At 36.1% G+C, this 26361-nt stretch overlaps 1 protein-coding gene across 1 annotated transcript in view; it reads right to left on the bottom strand.

The window, feature by feature from the left end:
- COL24A1 (collagen type XXIV alpha 1 chain) overlaps positions 1-26361 on the bottom strand; it is a 391289-nt gene that overhangs the window by 102834 nt on the left and 262094 nt on the right. The window contains exons 33-39 of the mRNA XM_023207327.3: positions 24568-24621; positions 22389-22442; positions 21771-21824; positions 20399-20452; positions 20132-20239; positions 2525-2578; positions 482-589 (exon numbers count right to left, since the gene is read on the bottom strand). Coding sequence (XP_023063095.2) covers positions 482-589; positions 2525-2578; positions 20132-20239; positions 20399-20452; positions 21771-21824; positions 22389-22442; positions 24568-24621 — 486 coding nt within the window. The remainder of the gene's footprint in view (positions 1-481; positions 590-2524; positions 2579-20131; positions 20240-20398; positions 20453-21770; positions 21825-22388; positions 22443-24567; positions 24622-26361) is intronic.

The raw sequence follows: 26361 nt of genomic DNA, 5'->3' as shown, positions 1-26361 counted from the left end.
AGATGGAAGATAAAATTAGGTGTTAGATTTATCACAATTGGTTAGAAAAATAATATCCGGATAAAGCAGGTTTGTTTCCAACCAGAGAAAGAAAATCCATTTCAAGTAAACCTGATTTTCAAATAATTTGTCAACCATGACAGCATAGTTTTATACAGATACTAAATCCCAATTTTAAGTGCTGGCCATATAAAATTTCCTACTTTGGTTAGGAGTTATAATCTTATTTTTTAAAACCTCATTTCATATTTTATTTCCATTTTCATTTTTTTTTCTCTTTCCTTTTTCATGTCCAGAAACCACTAAGCCATTTAAGTACTGTGGAATGCTTACAATTCTCCACATCCCATGGAGGTAGATTATTTTCAATGGAACTACTGCCTTCTCTGTAAAGCTAATCAAGGGATGAAACTTTAAGGGCATGGATACATTTCTTTCCCATCCACAGTGACTCACTTCTGGAAGCAAATCAAATACTGACCACAGCACCTCTAGTTCCTCTGGCACCCTTAGGACCACTTTCCCCAATTTTTCCAGGAGAACCTCTGCTTCCAACTTCTCCTGTGGGTCCTATTTGTCCTTTATCACCCTGTGGATGATATTATTAAGAGAGAAACGGAAGAAAAAAATTTATACTTAGATTAATTAACTATATCATATTCCTGAATAGCTCCTGAGGAATATTTGGTTAACAGTATTACAGACCACCACTAACAATAATAACATGCCATCAGCACATAAGTTATTTTAAAAAATAAAAGCAATTTTGGAAAAAGCTAAAAAAATTTTTTGACCAAACAAGCAGGGGGTATCTGGTGCTCATGCTGAATTCCAGATAACCATTTTTTTTTTTTAACTTTTGAATTTTGCTATATATGTATGTAAATATGCATGTATGTATTGTTACTATAAGAAATCATAAGGTCTTTGAAAAGTCTGTTTCTATAAAGAATTTCAATGCAACAAAGTCTGTTCAATACAAAAAGAGCTCCAGTGTGCAGTTCTGTACATTCAGGATCATCACTCATTGGCCTGGAGTGCGCCTTGAAAAGTCTGTAACATTTTTACATCATTTTACATCTTTCTGAAAACTAATTGTCTTCTGCTTTCTATTAGACAGACTGACCTTTCTTTTTTGTTGTTTTTTTTTGAGACTCAGTCTCACTCTATCACCTAGGCTGGAGTGCAGTGGTGTGACCTCGGCTCACTGCAACCTCTGCCCCCCAAGTTCAAGCAATTCTCCTGCCTCAGCCTCCCAAGTAGCTGGGATTACAGGCGCCCACCACCATGCCTGGCTAATTTTTCTGTATTTTTAGTAGAGACAGGGTTTCACCATGTTGGCCAGGCTGGTTTCGACCTCCTGACTTCAAGTGATCCTTCCACCTTGGCCTCCCAAAGTGCTGGGATTACAGGTGTGAGCCACCACACCCGGCTGACAAACTGACCTTTCTTTAGCACCAAAATATAGCTGCTCTTAAACAACACTGTGTTATTTTTCATTTCTTAAGTGAGAACCAACCTGTTCTATTACTGATAAGCAAGAAGACACAAAGAAAAACTACTGTGAACACAGTTGGACAGGAAATTTTTGAGATTTATAACAGTTAAGAGGCTTTATTTTATTTTTCCAGTGGTACAGGTTGTTATTATACAAAGACTTGCACTGTCTCACTATTAATGTCGATTTTAGACATAACACTCTATATGATGAAAAAAACTTCAATATTGAAATTATTTTTAATGGATAAGAATGGCAATTAAATGTTACCTCATTAGTTTCTCTTCATTATTTATTATTCCTATCTACTGTCTAAAAATTCTGAGAAAGACTGACTAGGTATATATCAGCAGAAATGCTAGAACTGGATTCTGGAAATCAAAATATGTGTGACTTGAAGTTAATTACAATAAATAATTCAAAACTGTCATAGTCCAATGGGAAAACCATTTTTATGTTTCATCAATACTTGAATAGACTATTGATTCCATATTTATATAAATATAAATTTTCATTATAATGTATTAAAATTTTATAAATACAACCAATTATTAGTAAAATATAAAGTAAGCAAATAAAAATATTCTTGATTTGAAGTTCTTAATATATGGAAAAAATAAAATCAACTTAGAAAAACACATTAACAACAAATAATTATAGTTACATTCTTTTCCCTCAAATACTTTACTAAAGTTGTTATTGAATAGCACAAATGGTATAGTATTTTCCTTTTATCTTTCTTCTTGCCCATGGTCTACTAAAATAATTTCTGGCAAACAAGAGTAAGAAAGAAAAGCCAAGATTTTCTACAAACTACAAAATGGAAAATTTGCCTTCAAATAATCAAGATAATAAGTACTCCTAATTGAAATTAAATATTAATTTATATAAATGTATCTTTTAAAGCAATATATATAATTATTTACCACTTTACTATCTAGTCCAAATAAAAACATTACAGCAGTCTGTGGAGCTCTGGACACATCAGAAGAAAGAAAACCTGCATAAGAAAATGTAAAAAATTACCTTTTTTCCTGAACGACCTCTTTGCCCTGGAATTCCCACAATTCCTTCAGGTCCCTAAAATATTCAATATAAAAAAGGAAATAAATGATTAAAGAAAAGATGAGATGGAGTATTTGAATACTTCTATCAGATAATCACTGGATTGGATTGGACGAGAAGTAAAAATGAGGGCTACTTTCCACATTATTATGTTTGCATCATTTGAAAAGAGGTCACAATGACTTAGAGGCACAGCTGTTATTAGCTATAAAGTTCACATGCACAAACTGGCCAAGACAGTCGTAATTACACTGTTCATTATTCTAGGTGGAAACTTACTTAGATTCAGTATACCCATTTTAATTACAGAGAGTGTAATTAAAGTTAACCCATGCCTTCTATGTCACAGGCTGTAAAAAATGTTTAACAAAAATAAACAAGTATAAACTCAAATGCATCAATTTCAGCATTTCTATCAGCTACTGGGAGCTCAGCATCTTGTGGAAAGTACAGAACTCCTGCCTATCCCATGAAATCTCCACACACATACAAAAGGAAGTACAGAGTATAAAATACATGTAGTACATGGTCAAGGAAAATTTCAAGGTATCTAGTACGTGGTCAAGGAACATCTCAAAATTACACTGGAGTAGAAAGAGTTAAAGAGATATTCTTTGGTCTGTGGGGAAAAAAAAGAAGGAAATACGGAGAGAAAAAGGAGGTAATCACATAAAACTTAAAAATAATATTTTCATTTCAATTTGTCCTTTGTTTAGCTAAAAGTAGATTAAAATTTTTCAAGATACACTGTTTTTTTTTGTTTGTTTGTTTTTTGTTTTTTTTTTAAAGTAAAGGTGGGGTACCATGTGAATTTTCAGGTAAACAATGGTTAGGCTTAAGTGAGTTCCACAGTAAGCCAGGTCGCAAGTTCTAAAATGGCTAATAATTAATCACAACATTCCCTGCATTCGCTGGAAATGAAAATGGAAATCTCAAATTTGTGTCCCAAAAGCTTGGCAAACTGCAAAAATGATGTAGACAAGAAATAACTTGTGGTTTACCACTGTGCTATGTAGGCTCTAGATAAATATTTGTTGAACGAATAAACAGATACCTAAGGAAATGACTCATACCCTATGCTCCTGAGCAAATGCTCTTCTAGCTTCAGAAAATCACTGAATTTAGAGGCCAAAGCTGTTGTGCTCTATTGCTGTAGTTATAGCTGCATCCAGAGGTAGAAATGGTAGTTGCACTAGCATGAAGAATTCTTTGAAGTTAATGAGGCCTTTCAAAAAGAGGCTGATTAATCTTCACAGAGATTAAAGGTGTGAGCTTTTAAAAGTCAGACTGCTCCCATTTCATATATTCTGGCACCTAACACCTATATGGCCATAGGTAGATTATTTAATTTCTAAAGGCCTCAGATTCCTGTTAAATGAAAGAGGTATAAAAGAACCTCTTCAAAGACTAAGAGCAAATGAGAGAATGCATGTAAAGTTTAGAAAGTTTAGAAAAACTGGACTTATAATGAAGAGCTCAAAATATGTTAGTAGTTATTAACCTCTGCTGTTTATTAGAAGTGTATTATACAATATTTAAGTACACGTAAAGATGCTAAAGGGTACAATGAAAGCCCATTTACCTACCACCTACTTTAAGAGATAGAACCAATATATGTGAATGTATGTGTATGTGTGTATATATATACATATATATCTCTACATATATATATACACACATATAATTGAAGCCCCACATTAAACACATAATTTCCAAACTCATCACCCTTTTTCCCTACTCAGGTGCAGCCATTGTCTTGAATTTTATTGTTCCCACACATTTCTTAATAATTTTACTCCAGTTGTATCCCCAAACAATATGTAGTTATTTTACATCTTTAAAAATTTTTAAAAAGCAGTATCATACTTTATGTGTTCTCCTGAAACTTCTTTTTAACACATTTTTGTTTTGAAATTACTGTGTCTTTAATTCATTTACTTAAAAAAAAAAAAAACTGCTACAGGATTCCATGTTATTATCAAACCACAACTTAAGTATTTTTCCCATTGGCTAAAGTTTTGGTGGTTCTCTTTTGCTATTACAGACAATGCTGGAATAAACACCCTGTACCTGTCTCTATGTGCTCATGTCAAGAGTTTTTATAGGTTACATACCCTGGAATTGAACTGCTGGGTTTTAGGATATATACATCTTCAAGCATATCAGATATTTGCCAAACTGTTCTCCAAAGTGATTTTGCCAATTTACATCCTGAATGGCAATGTTTGAGAGTTCCACTTACTCCATATTTCCTGTAATGCTTGATTGTATGAGACTTAAAATGGGTGCAGAATGATATTATCATTTCAATTTATGTTATTGGTTATTATGGAAAAATGAATAGCTACTCATAAAGTTATCGGACATCTATATCTATATGTGAATTTCTGGTTCCTATCTTGTGCCCATTATTCTACTGGGCTGTCCTTATTGAGTTACATGTACATGTTTTTATACATACTTATATTTTTCATTCTATATATCACAAATCTCTTCTCCCAGCCTGTATCTTATTTTCTCACCTTGTTTATTATGATTTTGGGCTAACACAAGTTTGCAATTTTAATGCAAAGTCATTAATATTTTCTTTCTGTTTCTTTTAGTGCTTTGTCTTAAGAACTCTTTACTGCTTGCCCTTTCTTTATAAGGTCATAAAATATGATCTTAAATGTTCTCCCAAGAGTTTTAAGATTTTGATTTTAACAGTTAAGCCTTTAATCAAATTGGAATTTAATTTTGCAGGATATGTGTTTGTGTGTGTTCGTGCACGTGCGCATTTGTGTGAGGGAGAGTATTTTTTTTTTCCATTTGGATAACCAATTGTACTAGTAACATTTATTAAATAGTTCATTTCCTTAAAGATCTGTAGTGCATAATCAATTTGTCAAAAATGAAGTTTCAAAATATGCTTATATCTGATTCTACATTATCTTCAGTTTCCATTGGTCTGTTTGTTTATTTGTGAATGAGTATGACACTAATTTAATTACTCTAGCTTCAATAATAAGTTATATTAGATAGGTCAAGTTCTCTCTTCCACCTCCTCCACAACCATCCCACCTCTGCACAACTTATTCTTTAAAGTTGTCTTCATGTTGGCCCTTTGGTTTTCCACACAAATCTTAAAATCACTTTTTATCAATCAAGTTTTATTAAAAATCCCATCAGGATTTTGACTGAAATTGTATTAAATGTATTGACTAATTTAGAAGATTGATAATTTTATAATACTGAGTTTTCCTATTGTGAATATAAAATACCTGTCAATTTATTTAGTTCTTTAATAAACGATTATAATTTCTTTAATTGTAAACATTTTCCACATCATTTTTACAAATATTTTGTTTAGATGTATTGCTAGATACTTAATTTTGTGGCTAATTGTGTTGGAAATTGCATTTTAAAATATCTAATATCTAACTGCTCGTTACTGGTGAAAAAGAATGGAACCTATTTTTGTATATCACTTTTATTTATGTATTTAGACACATTGTCTTGCTATGATGCCCAGGCAGGACTTGAACTCCTAGGAACAAGCAATCCACTCACCTCAGCCTCTCGAGTTACTGGAAGTACAGGTGCATGCCACAGTAACCAGAGTTATTATTTTATTTTTTTTTTCTGTCTAACTTTTATTTTAGGTTCAAGGGGTACATTTGCAGGTTTGTTATGTGGGTAAATTATGTGTTACATGGATTTGGTGTACAGATAATTTTGTTACCTAGGTAATCAGCATAATACCCGATAGGCAGTTTTTCAATCCTCACCCTCCTCCCACCCTTCACTCTCAAACAGGCCCTGATGTTAATTGCTCCCTTCTTTGTGTCCATGTGTACTCAAGGTTTAGCTCCAACTTATGGAGAACATGTGGTATTTGGTTTTCTGTTCCCACATTAATTTGCTTAGGATAATGGCCTCTAGCTGCATCCATGTTGCTGTTAAGGACATGATCTTGTTCTTTTTCTGTGGCTGCATAGGATTCCATGATGTATATATATCCCATTTTTTTTAAGCCAGTCCACTGTTGATGGAGATCTAGGTTGATTCCATGTCTTTGCTATTGTGAATGGTGCTGCTCTGAAGATAAATGTGCATGCATCTTTACGGTAGAACAGTTTATATTCCTTTGGGTATATATACAGAAATGGGATTGCTGGGTCGAATGCTAGTTCTTTTTAAGTTCTTTGAGAAATCTCCAGACTATTTTCCACAGTAGCCGAGCTAATTTACATTCCCACTAGCTGTGTATAAGGGTTCGCTTTTCTCTGAAACTTCACCAGCATCTGTTATTTTTTGACTTTTTATAACAGTCATTCTGAGTGGTATAAGATGGTATCTCATTGTGGTTTTGATTTGCATTTCCCTAATGATTAGTGACATTGAGCATTTTTTTATATACTTGATGGCCACATGTATGTCTCTTTTAAGAAGTGTATGTTCAAGTCCTTTACCCATTTTTAGTGGGGTTGTTCGTTTTTTGCTTATTGATTTAAGTTCTTTACAGATTCTGGATATTAGACCTTTGTTGGATGCATAATTTGCAAATATTTTCTCCTGTCCTTAGGTTGTCTGTTTACTCTTTTGACAGTTTCTTTTCCTGTGCAGAAACTCTTTAGTTTAATTAGGTTCACCCGTCAAGTTTTGTTTTTGATGCAATTGCTTTTGGAATCTTTGTCATGAAGTCTTTGCAAGGGCTGATGTCCAGAATACTATTCCCTAGGTTCTCTTCTAAGGTTTTTATAGTTTTGAGTTTTACATTTCAGTATTTAATCCATCTTAAATTGATTTTTGCATATGATGAAAGGTAGGGGTCCAGTTTCAATCTTCTGCATACAGCTAGCCAGTTATCCCAGCACCATCTACTGAATAGGGTAAACTTTCCCCATTGCTTGTTATTATCAGCTTTGTCAAAGATCAGATAGTTGTAGTTGTGTGGCTTTATTTCCGGGTTCTCTAATCTGTTTCATTGGTCTGTGTAACTGTTTTTGTACCAGTACAATGTTGTTTTAGTTACTTGCAGTATATAGTTTGAAGTCAGGTAGTAGGATGCCTCCAGCCTTATTCTTTTTGCTTAGGATTGCTTTGGCTATTTGGGCTCTTTTTTGGTTCCATAAGAATTTCAGAATGGCTTTTGCTAATGCTGTGAAAAATGTTCTTGGTAATCTGATAGGACTGGCATTGAGTCTTTAAATTGCTTTTGAGAAGTATGGCCACTTAAACATTATTGATTCCTCCTATCCATGAGCATAGAATGTTTTTACATTTGTTTGTGTTGTCTCTGATTTCTTTCAGCAGTTTCTTGTAATTCTAATTGTAGAGATCTTTCACCTTCCTGGTTACTGTATTCCTAGGTGTTTTTTTTTTTTTTTTTTTTTTGAGACAAAGTCTCACTCTGTCACCAGGCTGGAGTGCAGTGGTGCGATCATGGCTCACTGCAATCTCCATCTGCTGGGTTCAAGCGATTCTCCTGCCTCAGCCTCCTGAGTAGCTAGGACTACAGGTGTGCACCATCACGCCCGGCTAATTTTTGTATTTTTAGTAGAGAAGGGGTTTCACCATGTTGGCCAGGATGGTCTTGATCTCTTAACCTTGTGATCCACCTGCCTTGGCCTCCCAAATATTCCTAGGTATTTTATTCTTTTTGTGGCTATCATGAGTGGCATTAAATTCTTGATTTGTTTCTCAGCTGGGATGTTATTGGTGTACAGAAATACTATTAAGTTTTGTACATTGATTTTGTATTCTGAAACTTTGCTGAAGTTGTTTATCAGATCTAGAAGCCTTTGAGCAGAGACTATGGGGTTTTCTAGGTATAGAATCATATAATCTGCAAAAAGAGTTTGACTTCCTCTTCTCCTATTTGGATGCCTTTTACTTCTTTCTCTTGTCTGATTGCTCTGATGGAGAGTTCCAATACTATATTAAGTAGGAGTGGTGAGAGTTCCATCTCTCAAGGGGAATGCTTCCAGCTTTTGCCTATTAGGTGTAACATTGGCTGTGGCTTTGTCATAGATGACAGTTATTATTTTGAGGTATGTACTTTCAATGTCAAGTTTGTTGAGGGTTAACATGAAGGCATGTTGAATTTTATCGAAAGCTTTTACTGCACCTATTGAGATGATTGCATCTTTTTTGTTTTTAGCTCTATTTATGTGATGAATCACATTTGTTAATTTGCATATGTTGAACCAATCTTGCATCCCAGGAATAAAGCCTACTTGATCGTAGCTTTTTGATGTGCTGCTACATTCAGTTTGCTAGTATTTTGTTACAGATTTTTGCATCTATGTTCAACAGGGATATTGACCTGAAGTCTTCCCTTTTTGTTGTATATCAGAATGATGCTGGCCTCATATAATGAATAAGGGAGGAATTCCTCTTACTCAATTTTTTGGAATGGTTTCAGTAGGATTGGTACAAGCTCTTCTTTATATCTCTGGTAGAATAAGGCTGTCAATCTGATCCTAGGCTTTTTCTGGTTGGTAGGTTTCTAAATTACTGATTCAATTTCAGAACTCATTATTGGTCTGTTCAGGGTTTCAGTTTCTTCCTGGTTCAGTCTTGGGAGGTTGTATGTTTCCAGGAATTTATGAATTTCTTCTAGGTTTTCTGGTTTGTGTGCAGAGAGGTGTTCATAACAGTCTCTGAGGTTTTTTGTATTTCTGTGGTATTGATGGTAACATCCCCTTTGTCATTTCTGAATGTGTTTATTTGGATCATCTCCCTGTTTTTCTTTATTAGTCTAGCTAGTGGTCTATAAATCTTATTTATTCTTTCAATAAATGAAGTTTTGGTTTTGTTGATCTTTTATGTTTTTCAATAAATGAAGTTTTGGTTTCGTTGATCTTTTGTATGCTTTATTCTCACCTCCATTTTGTTCAGTTCAGCTCTGATTTTGGTTATTTCAGCTTTTGGGTTGTTTTGCTCCTGTTTTTCTAGTTCCTCTAGGTGCGATGTTATGTTGTTAATCAGATATTTTTCTAACTTTTCAATGTAGGTATTTAGTGCTATAAACTTTCCTCTTAACACTGCTTTAGCTGTATCCCAGAGATTTTTGTATATTGTATCACGGTTTTCATTAGTTTCAAAGAATTTCTTGATTTCTGCTTTAATTTCATTGTTTACCCAAAAGTTTCAGGAGCAGACTGATTAATTTCCATTTAATGGTAGAGTTTGAGAGATTTGTATTCTAATGATTCCTGAATTATATCACCTGTTCTCACTCCATCACTGACCTTCTGATTACCCTACCTAATGATAGCTCTTTGCATTTCTATTTGGTGTCTTAAACTTTATGCACCCAAAGCCAAAGTCTCAAAATCCCTCCTGCTAATCCTAAACTGCTTTCCTCCTACTCTTCCCCACCTCCACTGTAATGAGGCAAAATTTGAAAATTAGTAAAATGGTTTTCTTTCTTGCCTCTTTGAATATGAGGACTTTGTCTGTCCAGCCTCAGGTGTCTGTATGCCCAAAGGCTGAATGCCTTAAAATAGTATTTTTCTATTTTCCTTGTTTCCAACTTTTAACATTTCACAAGTTGAGTCTGCAGCACCTAGCACACAAAGCTGTCCTGTGATAGAGAAGACACTTTCCATGTATTACTATAAGGCTTTTCACTAGATGTTAGAAGGATGAGGATATGATATAGGGGAAGTAAAGATAAGCACAGAGGTTTTGTTTGTTTGTTTGGCTCCAGGAGAATGTGGGAAGGCAAAGGAGGAGAGAGAGAGACATATTTTCCTTTTTCTGAGTTTTGTCAGAGAGAGGTCTTTGTTCCCAGCTACTCATTTGGAATTTGGAAAGGTATCTTCTGTAGATATCACCTGGTGTGTAACCCTGCCAATATGGTTACTCAACAAAGTCAAAATGAGGAAGACCATATGGTTACATTTTCCTGAGCTACTCTTCGATTCCTATATGATGTAGATGGCAACTCAGAAACAGCTGGGAAGTTCGTGGCGGGAACGGGGTGATCACTACTCTAGGAATATACAGCTCTACAATTAGGGCTGAAGAGCAGGTTTCCTTGGCTAGTACTGAATAAGGACCACAGCAGACCTCAGAGACATCTATAGAAATTAGTGGGACCTGATGTGAGATCAGTTCAGCAAGGGAACCCTCTTCTCCAAAAAAAAAAAAAAAAGAAAGAAAGAAAGAAAATTACTAGACGGAAACATCAGCACCAGAAACCATCAGGGTAGGCAGTGAGGGAAGATCACCCTGTCCCAATTAGCATGAATAACAACTGCATCAATATCCAAGGCATCCTCATCCTTGCCATCACAAGACACATAGACTCAATGCTGGAAAGGAGTAAAAGAGAGGTCAAGGACTCAAGTCTGAGCACCTGAAGAAACTACTACTTTATATGATTAGATTAAGCATTCAACTGAATCAGATTTTAAATTTTCTCTTTGCCTGCTGCCATCCGCCCCCCCCCCCCCCCCACTGCATTCCACTAATCAGTAAGTAGGAGCTTGTGAGGAAAAGCAGATGAGCCAGAAATAAATAAGTTACATATTTGCATATCTCTAAGTACAAATTTGTTGCTCTGTTACACATTTAATGGCATGATCATTCATTCAGTTGCTCAGGCTAAAATCTAGGGTTTATTATTTATTACTTTATCCCATCTTCTCAACATCTAAACCAGGAGCAAATTCAGTCAGCTATGCCTCTAAAATATGTCTTGAATCTGATCATTATTCACTATCACTGTGTTTTCTCATTCCAAGCCACCATCATTTTTCATCTAGACTACTGCCAAAGCTTTATAAGTGGTTTGGTCCACTTTTAACCCCATAGTCCACTTCTTCACAATAGCCCAAATAATCACTAACAATTTTAATCATACTCTTCTCCCTGTTCAAAACCTTCCACATGACTGTCCATTGCAATGAGAATAATCACTAAACCTCCTATCATGGTCTATAATACCCTATGATCTGACTCCTACCATTTCTCTGACATCATGTTTTCCAATTATTTACTATAATCTAGATACAGGGCTCTTTTCCATTTTTTTCTTTCCTTTTTAAAAAAATAGATCAAGACCCCTTCTGCCTTAGGGCCTTTGCATTACATATTCCCTCTATTTAGAAATCTCTTTTCCTCAGATAATCACATAGGTGGCTTTCTCTATGCTTAGGTGCCTGTCTCAATGCAGCCTCAGGTAGTACTTCTGTGATCACCCCAAACAGGTAGCCCCTTTACCAAGTCACTCCACATCCCAGTAACATATTTTCTCCCTCCCTCCCTCCCGTCCTTCCTTCCTTTCCTCCCTCCCTCTCCCTCTCATACTCCCTTTCTCCCTCCCTCTCTCCTTCCCTGCCCTTCTTTCCCTTTTCTATATTTTCCTTCCTTCCTTCCTTCTTTCCCTCCCTCCTTCTTTTTTTCCTTTCCTTTCTCTCTCTCCTTCCTTCTTTCCTTCCTTCCTTTCTTTCTCTTTCTTTCTTTCTTTCTTTCTTTCTTTCTTTCTTTCTTTCTTTCTTTCTTTCTTTCTTTCTTTCTCCTTCCTTCCTTCCTTCCTTCCTTCCTTCCTTCCTTCCTTCTTTTTCTTTTCTCTCTTTTTGACGGTCTTGCTCTGTCACTAGGCTGGAGTGCAGTGGCATGATCATGGTTCACTGCAGCCTTGACCTCCCAGCAATCTCAAGCAGATGCTCCCACCCCAGCCTCTAAAGTAGCTGGGACCACAGGTGTAAGCCACCACACCCAGCAAACTTTTAAATTTTTTTGGTAGAGATGGGGGTTTCTTTATGTTGCCCAGGCTGGTTTTGAACTCCAGGGCTCAAGTGATCCTCCCATCTCAGCCTCCCAAAGTGCCGGGTTTATAGGCATGAATCACTGCACTCAAACTTTATTTCCTTCACAGCACTTATCACTACCAGAATTATCACTCATGTTCAAATTGTCTTCCCACATTAGAATACAAATTCCTATAAATTTCATGACAGCATGAACCTTGTCTGTTTTGTTCACTGCTGTAACATTAACATTTATAACTGTGCCTGGCTTAATACATATTTAATGAATCAATAAATGAGTGACAGAATGTATGCCCAAAGTTGAAAATAATCAGCCCTAATCAGACAGTAAGCTAGTCTATTACGTATTCACTTGTAAGAAAATAACATTTTGAAGAACATGCATTAAATGTCGAAAGTAAAACCAAGGTTTGTGAGTAAAAGGCAAAGTATAGTGAGAGATTTTAATAATAGTTTTTAGCTTCTAGGGAACAGAACATATGAATCTATTAGGAAATTTTTGCACAGTAAACTTCTACACATATGTAAAGAACCCATTATGTATGAGAAAAGGGGTTGCCTTTTTCTATATGGTATTTTCTTGTTATTATAATCAGAAAGAACCCCCTGGTTATTTGTTCAGTATTTTTCTCTTGAAGGATATGTTGTTGCTATATTTTTTTAGGAGGAAGTGTAAATTTCCACTGCTAGTAGGCTGGTTTATTTTAGTGCTTTTCCTGAAATGTGTAAATAATATTTTGCTCCAAAATGTTGGCTTTTAAAAGTTAACATTGCCCACTGCAACCCATTTGTGTATCCAGAGGTTTCCAGGGCATATAGGAAAAATAGCAACTTTTTTTTTTTTCACAATGTGCATGCTAAAATGGATTTATTCAATAATTACAGAAAGAAGAATGCTATTTTTTTGGTGTGTGCCTACAGTCCCAGCTATTTGGGAGGCTGAGGCAGGAGAATTCCTTGGGCCCAGGAGTTTACGTCCAGCCTGGGCAACATAGGAAGACCCCATCTTTTTAAAAATGCTATTTTATACAATTTATATATGTCATTTATCTATGTCGTGTTGATTGAGAATAGTCAGCTTGCTGTTGCTTACTAATAAAGTAGAGGAACCAGTTGGGACTTCCTATTTTAGACTTTGCGAAAGTAGCTGTTTTGTCTCAGAAGTATCACATCAAATCTATTTTTTAAAACAGACTTATTGAGGAATAATTCACATTTACATATGTGGCAGTCACGATATGTATATATTCATACATGATATCCACATATCATGTATATGAATTATGTGCCCATTTAATGTGTACAATTCGACGATTTTTAGTATATTCACATAGTTGAACAACCATCACCAAAATCAATTTTAGAACATTTTCCTCACTCCCCCCAAAATCTCATTATCATAAGAAGTCACTCCCCATTTCTTTCTAACCCCTCTAGCCCTAGGCAACTACTAATCCACTTTCTGTATGTATAGATTTGCCTATTTATGATATTTCCTATAAAAGTACAATATGTGGGCCGGGTGCAGTGGCTCACACCTGTAACCCCAGCTCTTTGGGAGGCAGAGAGATCGAGACCAACCTGGCTAACACGGTGAAACCCGGTCTCTACTAAAAATACAAAAAATTAGCTGGGCATGGTGGCAGGTACCTGTAGTTCCAGCTACTCGGGAGGCTGAAGCAGGAGAATGTCGTGAACCAGGGAGGCGGAGCTTGCAGTGAGCCCAGATCGTGCCACTGCACTCTGGCCTGGATGACAGAGCAAGACTCCGTCTCAAAAAAAAAAAAAAAAAAAAAAAAGTACAATATGTGGTTTCTAGTGAATTGTTTCTTTCATTTAGCATAATGTTTTCAAGGTTCATCCATGTTATACCATGTACTAGTACACCATTTCTTTTTATTGTCAAACAATATTTCACATGTTATTTATTAATTCATCAGGTGATGCCCATTTGGGTTGTTTTTACTTTCTGGCTCTTATGAATCATGTGCTGTGGAAATTCATGTACAAGTTTTTGTTTAAACGCAATTCTCTTGGACATATATACCTAGAAGTGGAATTGCTGGGTCATATGTTAAGTCCATGTTTAACATTTTGCAGAACTGACAAAGTGGTTTACAGAGAAACTGCAGATTTTATATCTCATCAGCAATGTATAACGGTTCCAATTTCTCTATATCCTCATTAACACTAACCATCCTAGTAGGTATGAAGTGGTATCTCACTGTGGTTTTTATTTGCATTTTCCTGATATTTGTAATGATATTGAGCATCTTTTCATGTACTTATTAGCCATTTGTATACTTCCTTGGATATTTAAGTCTATCCATTTTTCATTTATGTTGTCTTATTATCATATCGTTAATATATTCTGAATATGAGTCCCTTATCATATATGATTTTCAAATATTTTCTCCCATTATGTGGGTTGACATTTTACTTTCCTGATTGTGTCCTACAAACCAAAAAGCTTTTAATTTTAAGGAAGTCCAATTTATCATGAAGACATACTCCTATGTTTTCTTCTAAGACTTTTACAGTTTTAGCTCTTACATTTAGGTCTAGGACTCATTTTGAGTTCATTTTTTCTGTAGCATAAGGAAGGGTTCAACTTTATTCTTTTGCATGTGGTTTTCCAGTTGTTCCAGCACTATTTGGTGAAAAGACCATTCTTTCTCTCATTGAATTGTCTTGGCGTATGATGTGCTTTTCTAAATGAAATTTATTTTGTTCTTTTCCTGTGATTAGTTTCATTTCTTGAGATAGCCAATAACACTAACCACACTTTGAATAAAACCCAAATTTCTTATCATAGCTTAAAAAGTCCCTCATGATCCACTTCCTACCTATTTCTTCAAGCTCATCTCAAACAACTTTTCACTATTTATTATGCTGCAGCTGTAAGAGCTTCCTTTCAGTTTTCTCAAAATACTTAGCTCATTCTCACCTCTATATCTCGGCCCTTGCTGCTTCATCTGTCTTGAAGAATCTTCCCACAGTTCTTTGCATGATGGGTTCCTTTTTATTCTTCATGTCTCAATATAACTGTCCCCTATTCAGAGAAGCCTTCTCTCACTACCCTAGCTGAAATATGTTCTCTATCTTTAACTAGTTGACTTTTCTACCCATCATCAGTTATTCTCTTTCATTACTATGTTTATTTCCATTATTGCATTATCACAGTCTGCAGTGATCTTTTAATCTGTCAGTCTTCTTCATTAGATTATAACATTTGAGGATCAGGAAACTTGGTAGTCTTGTTCCCCACTGTATCCCTAATGTTTAGTAGAGTTCTTGGCTTACAGAAGGTACACAAAAACCTCACTGAATTCACAAATGAACAAAAATATTTTATAGAATCACAGTCTGTAAGGCTGAATAAAAGGTTAGAAAATCTAAGATCATGCATTTTTTAAAGCCTTAGAACCTTTACTTCCAAAGAAAATCTATGTTAAAAATCTATGTTAAAAAAGCATACAAGGATCTTTCCTGACAGAAAAAAATGGGGCCCTGCTAACTTAGTATCCCTCCTGACACAACCATCTTGGGAAGTTCTGTACAGCTCCAACCCCTTTATTTTGTGTCATGTGTGAGCATATAAATTAAAGAATGACTCACTCAACAATGTACCGCTCTTTAGTGGGAGATCAGGGACACAGTGGTCAGTGCAGGGCTTGCTATTTGTGTTGCTTTATGATGAAACTGCTCAGAATAAACAAGCCTAACACCAGAGTCACAGAAACCATTCCGATGATAAAGATTTAGATAATCATTTACTCCATAATGCCACTTAATGCCATTGACCCTAAATTCCCAACTGATTGTTTCCAAGGAAACTGTTAGAAACAAGAAACACATATATCTTATCGTTATTTTCTAACTATTGATATTCTTCTCATCTTTATGACTTCACTTTTAAGATCTTATTTAAAAAACTTATTTGAGAAGGGCACTTTATTTCATTTTATCTTCCCTTAAGATAATTCACCTCTACCTATTATCATACCACCTTAAACAGGTAGTAAAAACCACATTTCAATAAATCCAACCAAATTTTCTACTAAACATATGAAACAGGACAATTTCATTTTAATACATCCAACTTCGGAGTTGATAGTTGCATGTCTGTTCAGATCTTAGATAACACAGTGGTAGATTTTTTAGCATAGATAACAGACCATAAGTCAGGCAGATATTTCTTTTCAGATGCTTCTTTTCAGCTGCTTCCCAATTCTTTTCTCATGCAGAGTTATGCATTTAGGCAACTGAACATTTTAGCACAAGATTCAAGCATAAAATATACAATTTCTTTTTTCTGTTTAAAGAAATCTAACTCCTGGATTTGGAATTCGTTACTGATGCTTCTCTTGCTTTATTTTTTCAATCCAGATCTCATTCCTCAATCTTCTAGGAAGTAAGGAGATCTTTTCTTTTCTTGAAAAAAAAAAAAAGTTGTATTTCTTTCTCTTACTCTCTTTCTTATTTATTTTGTAAGAATCCAAGGTAGCATCTTTGCGACACTGCCTAAGGAAGAATTTTTAAAGTACAAAAATAAATCTGGCATTAGGCTGTCTGATTAAGCAATAGTTCCTTGGATCGCAAAATTCTTTTGAAAAAATATGCCATGGTATTTTTATTGAGTTTATAAGCTGAAAGCCTTTTAAAATTCCAAGGAGAACAACAAAAAGAATAAAAAAACACACATGTGGTGTTACTATAAAAAGGCACCAAAGATGTGTACTAGGCATGATTTTTCCTGGGAAAAATTATGAATCAGATGAAATCTGTGTTTATCATTTTTCCATGACTTGTTTTGAGCACCTTTTCCATCTCTGCTCTACTCGTCACCAGCTGTCATACTGCATCATTCCTCTTTGGGATTCCTTGCTGTGTTATTCTATGGTATATGTTTAGACCTTCCCTTTTCTTAATTCTGTTTTTCCCTTCCCTACAAACACTTAGGATTCTGCTAAAGAACTATGCTAGTTGAGTTTTTAAAAATATATGCTAAAATATGAATAACTGTTGATGGTTTTTCAACCTAAAAACAAATTTGACAAGAATTATCAGGAAGATAATCACACTTTCTTGGCATTTGTTACTTGGCTTCTCTGTGGGTACAGGCGTGATCCTAATGGAAGAGGGATGAGTCCTTTAACAAATATGAAAATTATTAAGAACTCTAGAAAGGAAAAATATGGGGCCAAAGCTGGTTAACCCATGGGTAAGCAAGGCTTAGAGACACAAATCCAGGAAATAAAGTAAGTTCTTTAATGGCTGGGTGTAGTGGCTCATGCCTGTAATTCTAGCACTTTGGGAGGCCAAAGTGGGAGGATCACTTGAGTTCAGGAGTTTGAGACCAGCCTGGCCAACATGGTGAAACTCCGTTTCTTATAAAAATACAAAAATTAGGTGGGCATGGTGGTGGATACCTGTATTCCCAGCTACTTGGGAGGTTCAGGCAGGAGAATCGCTTGCACCTGGGAGGGAGAGGTTGCAGTGAGCCAAAATCGTGCCACTGCAATTCTGGGTGACAGAGTGAGACTCTGTTTAAAGGAAAAGATTCTTTATTAATAATTTCTTTAGTGATTTCTTTATTCTTTAGTAAATAAATAAAGCAGTGCCATCTGCTATATTACCTTGTACAAATCTCTTAGCTTTTTCTAAGTTTTTTTCCCAGTTGTAAAATAGGGAATAATAACATCTATAGGTTATTGGGAGGATTCTATGACAGTATATAAGTGAAATTATATTGTTTAATGTTTGGACTAATAATGTTTAAGATAATTTTGAGGGCTGGGTGCGGTGGCTCACACCTGTAATCCCAGCACTTTGGGAGGCCGAGGCTAGTGGATCAGTTGAGGTCAGGAGTTTGAGACCAGCCTGACCCACATGGTAAAACCCCATCTCTACTAAAAATACAAAAATTAGCCAGGCATGGTGGTGCGTGCCTGTAGTCCCAGCTAATCTGGAGGCAGAGGTAAGAGAATCTCTTGCACCCAGGAGGCGGAGGTTGCAGTGAGCCTAGATCGTGCCATTGCACTCCAACCTGGGTGACAGAGTGAGACTCCATCTCATAAAAAAATAATTTTTTGGGATTCCTAAGTACTTTGTATTTGCTGTAGTGGAACACCCATCACAGTTCTTCAGGACTGAGAGCAGGACAGAGAAGAAATGGGCACTTTATTACTATTGTAAAACTGAAGAGAAAAAAGTTGCCATTTGCCAGTGCTCAAAAATATCTGATACTTCTGGTTTATCTTCATTCTTCAAATGTTATTTTGAAATATGCTAATATTTGGGGGTAGATGTGTTATAGTATTATTTTAATTGCTGCTAAAGGAATTATAGTCATTGATAAAAATGAATAGTAAGACAGCTAGCTTGTGTTTCATTTATGATATTTGTTGTTTTCTTCCAGATAGAGCTTTCCTCTTAGTCCTGCAAACCTAATTGAACTGATTGTGGCAGGGCCCATTCAATGATCTGCAGGTTAGAAACCAGAGGAAAAGAGAAGGACAGAAAAAAAAGTTGAAAATTATAAACTCTGTAAACCATTACTTTGTCTTCCAGTCTGCCTGCATGATCAGTTTACTCATAATTAGTTCCTCAGTCTTTACTGAGCTCCCATGTGGAAATACTGGAGCACAGAAGCACTGTGGTTTATGGGAAGGAGCAAAGACAGAGCATCTGGTTTTGAAGAGCTATGCGTTCTCTTGGGGAAGAGACCCACATGCTTAAATGTTGCAATCTTTAAAAGGCAGAATAAAACTGCCAGAGTACAGAAGAAAGAGAAACCATTTTCTGGTAGGGTCAAAAGGGATGACTCCCAAGATAGGAGAATACCTCCGAAGACATGAATATTTAGAGAAGTAAAGACAATAACTTTGAGGAGAGCCCATGTTTAAAGATATGAGACAAGAAAAAGGGAACAGCAAAATGAAACAATAGAATGACCAGATAGGCTGTATCTGGAAGACTATAATAAATATAAATTAAGCATTTAAGCAAAAAGGATGTTATTCGCTCTCTCTCTCTCTCTTTTTTTTTTAGATGGAGTCTCACTCCATCTCCCAGGCTGGAGTGCAGTGACATGATCTTGGCTCACTGTAACCTCAGCCTCCCAGGTTCAAGCGATTCTCCTGCCTCAGCCTCCCGAGTAGCTGGAATTACAAGTGTGCACCATGGTGCCCATCTAATTTTTGTATTTTTAGTGGAGAAGGGGTTTCACCATGTTGGCCAGGCTGGTCTATAACTCCTAACCTCAGGTGATCCACCACTTTGCCTTCCCAAAGTGCTGGGATTGCAGGACTGACCATTATTCTTATTATTTGTTCACATCTTCCATTTGTCTTGAGGTGAGATAATTTGTTCAATATGATATTTAGAACTTCCCTTGAAGTAATAACAAAATTTAGGATCAGATCTGATAGCTCATATTATGCTTGCAAAGAATTTCTTGTTTCATCCTGGAGTTGGGATATTACTCTACAACAATAATGTTAGTTATAGGAATATAGATCCAAAATACTTAATCAAACTAAGTTCAAGACAACATAAAACATTCCTTTATAAATGCTTTATGACAGAAGTTACATGGCTTATGGGAAAAGCATCTTTCCTCTTTGGATCTTAGGAGGGCTGATAATCTGTTCTGACTTGTCCTTCTCTCAAGCCACAGTTCCACATATACAATTACCCACTGGATATATAAGGAGGTCAGAGCATGTGTAGGTGTGTGCATGTGTACACATACAGGCAGTGAATTCACTTAGTATTTGAAAGTGAACCCAGCAGTACTTACCGGAAGGCCCATTTGGCCTGATCTACCCAAGGGCCCTGTAATTCCTGGTAAGCCCATGTCTCCTTTTTCTCCATCCTCTCCAGGAAGTCCCCTTCCTCCTGAAACTCCCTGTAATGCAATAAAAATATTTTTTGTAAAGGAATATAGTGAAATAATTATGCCAACAAAAAGCAGGTTTTTGTTTGCCACACAAAAATAATGATGTCTAATATTTTAAAGATTTTACAAAGCATCTATTTTATATGTAACGTTAAAACTATAATTTACCTTTAACCCATCTTTTCCTTGGAGACCTTCTTCTCCAGGAGCTCCTGGTTCACCCTATTTTGTAGCAGAAACAGTATGATTGAATTTTTTTTGCTATATCATTTATCTTATTTTATTTTTAGCCCACAGCATATATGGAAAATAACAAATCTGTGTTCACTTATTTCTATTACTTTATTTCTAAAGAGGATTTGACAGTATAATGAGCATGATTTAATTTGCCTTGAATAGCTCTGAAGATGATTTCATGATTCAGAGTGTCATAAATTCAAATATAAGATGATCCCAGAATATTAGTAAACTTTAGATAATTAAAGTAATATAAATCCATTTGGTAGCTCTAGAATTTTATACAGCTAGACTTGTGTTTCTGAGTTCAAGAAATGTAAATACTGCATCTCATAAAATTATAGTGCTTTGCTATATTGAATTTACATGGGCTAATATAACTTGATTCAGTTATGACCACTCTACCAGATTTTTAGAGTTTCCATATTTTCTCCCTTTCAGTAGAGAGGTAAAGATTAAGGCTCTGGTACATTAATTAGTTGTCTTTTAGATATGGAACTTGCAGAAATGTAGAGCCATACTTTATAAAGCTATTAAAGTAGGACTGGCTTTCTTGATACTGAAATTATTTAAAAGTAAATTAATTAGTGCATCTTTATAGTTGCTCCACCTTTTCTATCACTGACATTTCTATTATCCTCACCTCCCATTCACCCCACTCCACACAAAAAAGGGAAAGTAAAAAGGAAGAAGCCAGATACAAAATATATCTCCCTACTTTGCCTTTTAGTGAACAAACGTCTCTTAAAATTATATTGGGCACTATTATCTTAGGAAACAACTCCTTACCACAGCTCAGAATAAAGGCTGTCTATATTAGGATAACTTCTCAAAGCTATCTAACTGCAACAATTTGCAATTATGCCCTTGCATCTTGTTAACTTTGCATGATCATAGGTTTGGTTTTTTTAGAGCAAATTAAATCTATAAATTAGATTTCAATCTTTTATCTGTCTTGTTAGGTCATGAACTATTCTGAGAGTTGATCACTGATAGTTGTGAATTTCTTCTTAATGCTGACATTAGTGACAATCACAGTGACTCCACGTTTTTGGTAAGGGTTCTACAAAGTATACCTGATTTTGAGAAAAGGACATATGAGGTTAAGACTCTAAATATTACTAAATTAGAATAGGGATAAGATTTGGCATGCAGCTTTTGAAATTATGAAATAAAACCAAACATTTTCTATAATGTATCAGAAAGGTTTATTATCCTATTTTTTGAGTGTTTAGACTAGTAAGTTTTGAGTCTCTGAAAGAAGCGGGTTAGTGTATTAAAAGAGTTTCCAGTGGGCACTCACCCGTAAACCTGGTTCCCCAGTTTCTCCAACACTTCCTGCAGGTCCAACATCTCCCTGAGGAAACAAAGGGAAAGACTAAACTCTTTTCTACTAAGACTGCATGGCTAATTACGGAAGGCATGTCATAAGGCACGGTTCCCCAATGCCTGGGCCGTGGAGGGCACCTGTCCAAGGCCTGTTGGGAACTGCGCGGCACAACAGGAGGTGAACAGCTGGTGACACAGCATTACTGTCTGAGCTCCACCTCCTGTCAGATCAGTGGCAGCATTAGATTCTCACAGAAGCATGAACTCTATTGTGAACTGTGCATTTGAGGGATCTGGGTTGCACAATCTTTGTGAGAATCTAATGCCTGATGATCTAAGGTGGGACAGTTTCATCCTGAAACCATCCCCTGCTCCACTTCCATCTGTGGAAAAACTCTCTTCCATGAAACTGGTCCCTGGTGCCAGACAAATAGGTTGGGGACTGCTGTCATAAGGAATAGGAGTTCCAAATTTTTCTCTGGGGGCTTCCACCTTCTTTCAAATTGGCAAATGTAGGGGATTCAATGGTAGCAAGTGTAGGGGATTCAGTGATGAAAGTTTAGAGACTCTCCATTATTTTTTAGAAGGTTACCTTTGCACCAGGTTCACCTTGCAGACCAGACTCTCCCTCAATGCCTGGAGGTCCCTACAAGAGAATAATTTGACACATTACAAAGGCAACAGCAATCTCATGAGAAGATGGTGGTAACACTGAACTCAAGGGTGAGATACCTGTGTCCAAAAGGGCATAATTGCTGTCCCTTTATCAACTTCATAGCATAAGAACAGATACTTTCTGACACCCTTTAATAGTTCAAATGTAAAGACAACTTCATCTAAAATTAGGACTTTCAAGATCCATTTCTTCTAATCCTCTCTGTCATCCTTTAAACTTTATCCAAAGGGATTTGTTCTTCCTTTCCCTTTCTGTAGTGCCTTCAGGAATTTACTTACTTAAAAAATTCATTTTTCTTTGTTGGTTTCATAAAAATATCATGCAAATAAGAGATAAATTTATTCACATTATAGAAGACACACAGACACACACACACACACACACGCAGCTTCTTTTCCAGCCTTCTTTCATGGTGGGTCCATTTTTGTTGGGAAGCTTTCAGTTTTCTTTACTTTGAGAACATACAAGTTCTTGCAACCTCTGGCTATTTCCAGGCCTAAAGTTCCTACTATTGCTGATGTTACAACTATTTTTGTCTCCAAGAGACATTTACTTTATTTGTGAGCATGCTATGTGTGCCCCTCCCTTCCCTTTAGGGAGGAGAAGAGTTTTATTGGGGACACAGGTGAACAGGTCTGCAGAAATTAAGTCATGTAAACCATTATTTACCATGTTAAGAAATTGGCATTTTATCCTAAAGGCCATGAGAACTCTTGAAACATTTAAAAGAAATGAATGATATAAGAAAGATAAACTGGGCCGGGCGCGGTGGCTCAAGCCTGTAATCCCAGCACTTTGGGAGGCCGAGACGGGCAGATCATGAGGTCAGGAGATCAAGACCATCCTGGCTAACACGGTGAAACCCCATCTCTACCAAAACAAACAAACAAACAAACAAACAAAAACAACAACAACAAAAAAAAACTAGCCCGGCGAGGTGGCGGGCACCTGTAGTCCCAGCTACTCTGGAGGCTGAGGCAGGAGAATGGCGTTAACCCGGGAGGCGGAGCTTGCAGTGAGCTGAGATCGCACCACTGCACTCCAGCCTGGGCGACAGAGCGAGACTTCATCTCAAAAAAAAAAAAAAAAAAAGAAAGATAAACTGGCAACAAGTAGATGATGGAATTATAGGAGGAGTTGGAGGAGACATGGCATGAGAGTGTAGGAGATTGTGCACTGGCAATAGGGATAAACAGGAAAGGGTAGATTTAAGAAGAATGGGCAGGAGGAGGTCTATTCAAAAGGAAATGGTCACTGATTAGAGAGGATTAGGGAGAAGAAGGAGTCTAGGATGACTCTCTGTTTTGGGTTATTGGGTATAAGGGATATCTTTCATTGAGATGGGAATTAAACAGAGGAAGAACAGTGGGAAAGTAATAGATTTGGTTTAGATATTTTGAATTGTAGATGTCTGTGGGATATCTAGGCGGATGTTTAAAAAGATAACAGGAAATCAATAATTGAATCTGAGGAGAGAGGTATAAAATACAGCTACCAAGTTGAGATCTATCAGAGTAAAATTGGCAATTAAAGTCACTGTAATAATATGATCACTAAGCCAAGGAAGTAAAAGGGCAACTTCATGTCAAGACTCAGAAAGGCTAATGAGAAGGTGAAGTGGCAAATCAAGAGAGAGCAGTTTCACAGCAGCCAAAGGAGGAAAGAATTGGTTTGATTTATTTAGTACTAAAGTTACAAACAATGGAAATAAAATAATTGGATATTTATTACAAATTTGGCTTATAATTCCAAAATATATCATAAATTAGGTAATGTCTCAGTATTCTCCTATACAGGGCATATAATATATTAGAATGAAAGGTTTTCAAGTCAACTTTAAATCAGTGAAGGGAAAGCTCTATCTACTTTTTTTTCTGTCATCTCAATGAGGTAATTGTTAGAGGAGAACTTCATATGTATAAAATTAGACATATAATAATCATCTCTGCTTTTAATGGAATTTTAGGCTTTTTTCTAAATATGAAACAATCCTATGGAAGTATTCCTCATAATATATATCTAATTATTTATTTTACCTTAGAGTCTTACAAAAAGTAGAATATTTATGAACAAGAATGAGCCACAAAAAATTTACCTCAATGCCCATTTCTCCAGGAGGTCCAACATCACCTTGCAGTCCTCGCAGGCCCTACATTAAAATAAAATGTAAGATATGAGAATAAAAGTTTACTCTGGGTCAGTAAATGTATGCATCTGGATATGGGTTTTATAATAGAATACATATTTACATAATACATAATTATGTAAATACATAATACATTTATCAACATATTACTTTACTCTGTATAGACAAAATTATATCTTTAGTTGATTCGTGTGTGTGTGTGGGTGTGCGTGTGTTTTTGTTTCTTTTTTTTTTCAGACTGAGTTTCACTCTTGTCGCCCAGCTGGAGTGCAGTGACGCAGTCTCCACTCACTGCAACCTCCGCCTCCCAGGGTCAAGCAATTCTCCTGCTTCAGCCTCCCAAGTAGCTGGGATTACAGGCAACCGTCACCACGTTCGGCTAATTTTCACATTTGTAGTAGAGATAGGGTTTCACTATGTTGGTCAGGCTGGTCACGAACTCCTGACTTCAGGTGATCCACCTGCCTCAGCCTCCCAAAGTGCTGGGATTACAGGCGTGAGCCACCGCGCCCAGCCTCACGTGTGTTTTTAAAATAAATGTACTAAGCTATGCTTGTATTACAAAGAAAAGAGTGGCATTCATTCTTTTATTCTCTAATTCACTCATTCATTCAATATTAAGCACCTCATAAGTATCATATATTGTGCTAAGCATTTTGACAAGGTATCTTATTTAATGTATGTGATAGTCATTCATCTACTTAAGATTCCTAGCAAATATGTGACAAAGAAATTTGCATCTTAAAGATGTAAATATATGATCTTTTTTTACTGACTGTGTAGTTTTACCCCTCAAGAATGTCATATAGTTGGAATCATACAGCATGTAACCTTTTCATACTGACTTCTTTAACTTAGTAGTATGCATTTAAGTTTCCTTTGTAAATTTCTGTGGCTTGATAGCTCATTTATTTTTAATGCTGAATAATATTCCATTGTATAGGTATACTACAGTTTGTTTTATCCATTTATTCATTGGACATTGTTTTAGTTAACTCAGGATTTTATAACAAAATAGTATACATTAATAGCTTATAAACCACAGAAATTTATTTCCCACAGTTCTGGAGGCTGGAAAGTCCAAGATAAAGGGGCTGGCAGATTCAGTGTCTGGTGAAGGCCCACTTTCTGCTTCATAAGGATGGTGCCCTCTAGTAGTGTCCTCACATGTTAGAAGGGGCAAGCTAGCTCTTGCATGCCTCTTTTATAAAGGCACTAATTCCAATAATGAGGGCACAACAGCCCAAAGATCCTGCCCTATAATACCATTACCTTGGGGATTGGGATTTCAACATATGAATTTTGGGGAAACATGGTCCAATTATAGCAGACATATTGATTCATACTGGTTGCTTCAAATTTTTTGCACCTATAAATAAAGCTGCTATAAACATTCTTGTACAGGTTTTTGTGTGGACATAAGTTTTCAATTCATTTGGGTAACCACTAAGGAGCGTGATCACCGGATTATATAGTAAGAATATGCCTACCTTTGTAAAAAAACTGTCTTCCAAAGTGGCTGGACCATTTTGCATTCCCACTAGCAATGAATGAGAGCTCCTGTTGTTCCACATCCTTGCCAACCTTTGGCATCATCAAAATTTTAGATTTTAGCCATTCTAACAGGTGTATAGAGGTATGTCATTATTGTTTTAATTTGCAATTCTCTAATGACATATGATGTTGAGCATATTTTTACATGCTTCTATATTATTTCTATATCTTCTTTGGTGTGGTGTCTGT

Source organism: Piliocolobus tephrosceles, chromosome 1 (genome assembly GCF_002776525.5).
Source record: "Piliocolobus tephrosceles isolate RC106 chromosome 1, ASM277652v3, whole genome shotgun sequence".
NCBI classification, from domain to species: domain Eukaryota; kingdom Metazoa; phylum Chordata; class Mammalia; order Primates; family Cercopithecidae; genus Piliocolobus; species Piliocolobus tephrosceles.
The sequence above is the reverse complement of the archived record's forward strand: the minus strand, read 5'-3'. Positions and strand labels throughout refer to the sequence as shown.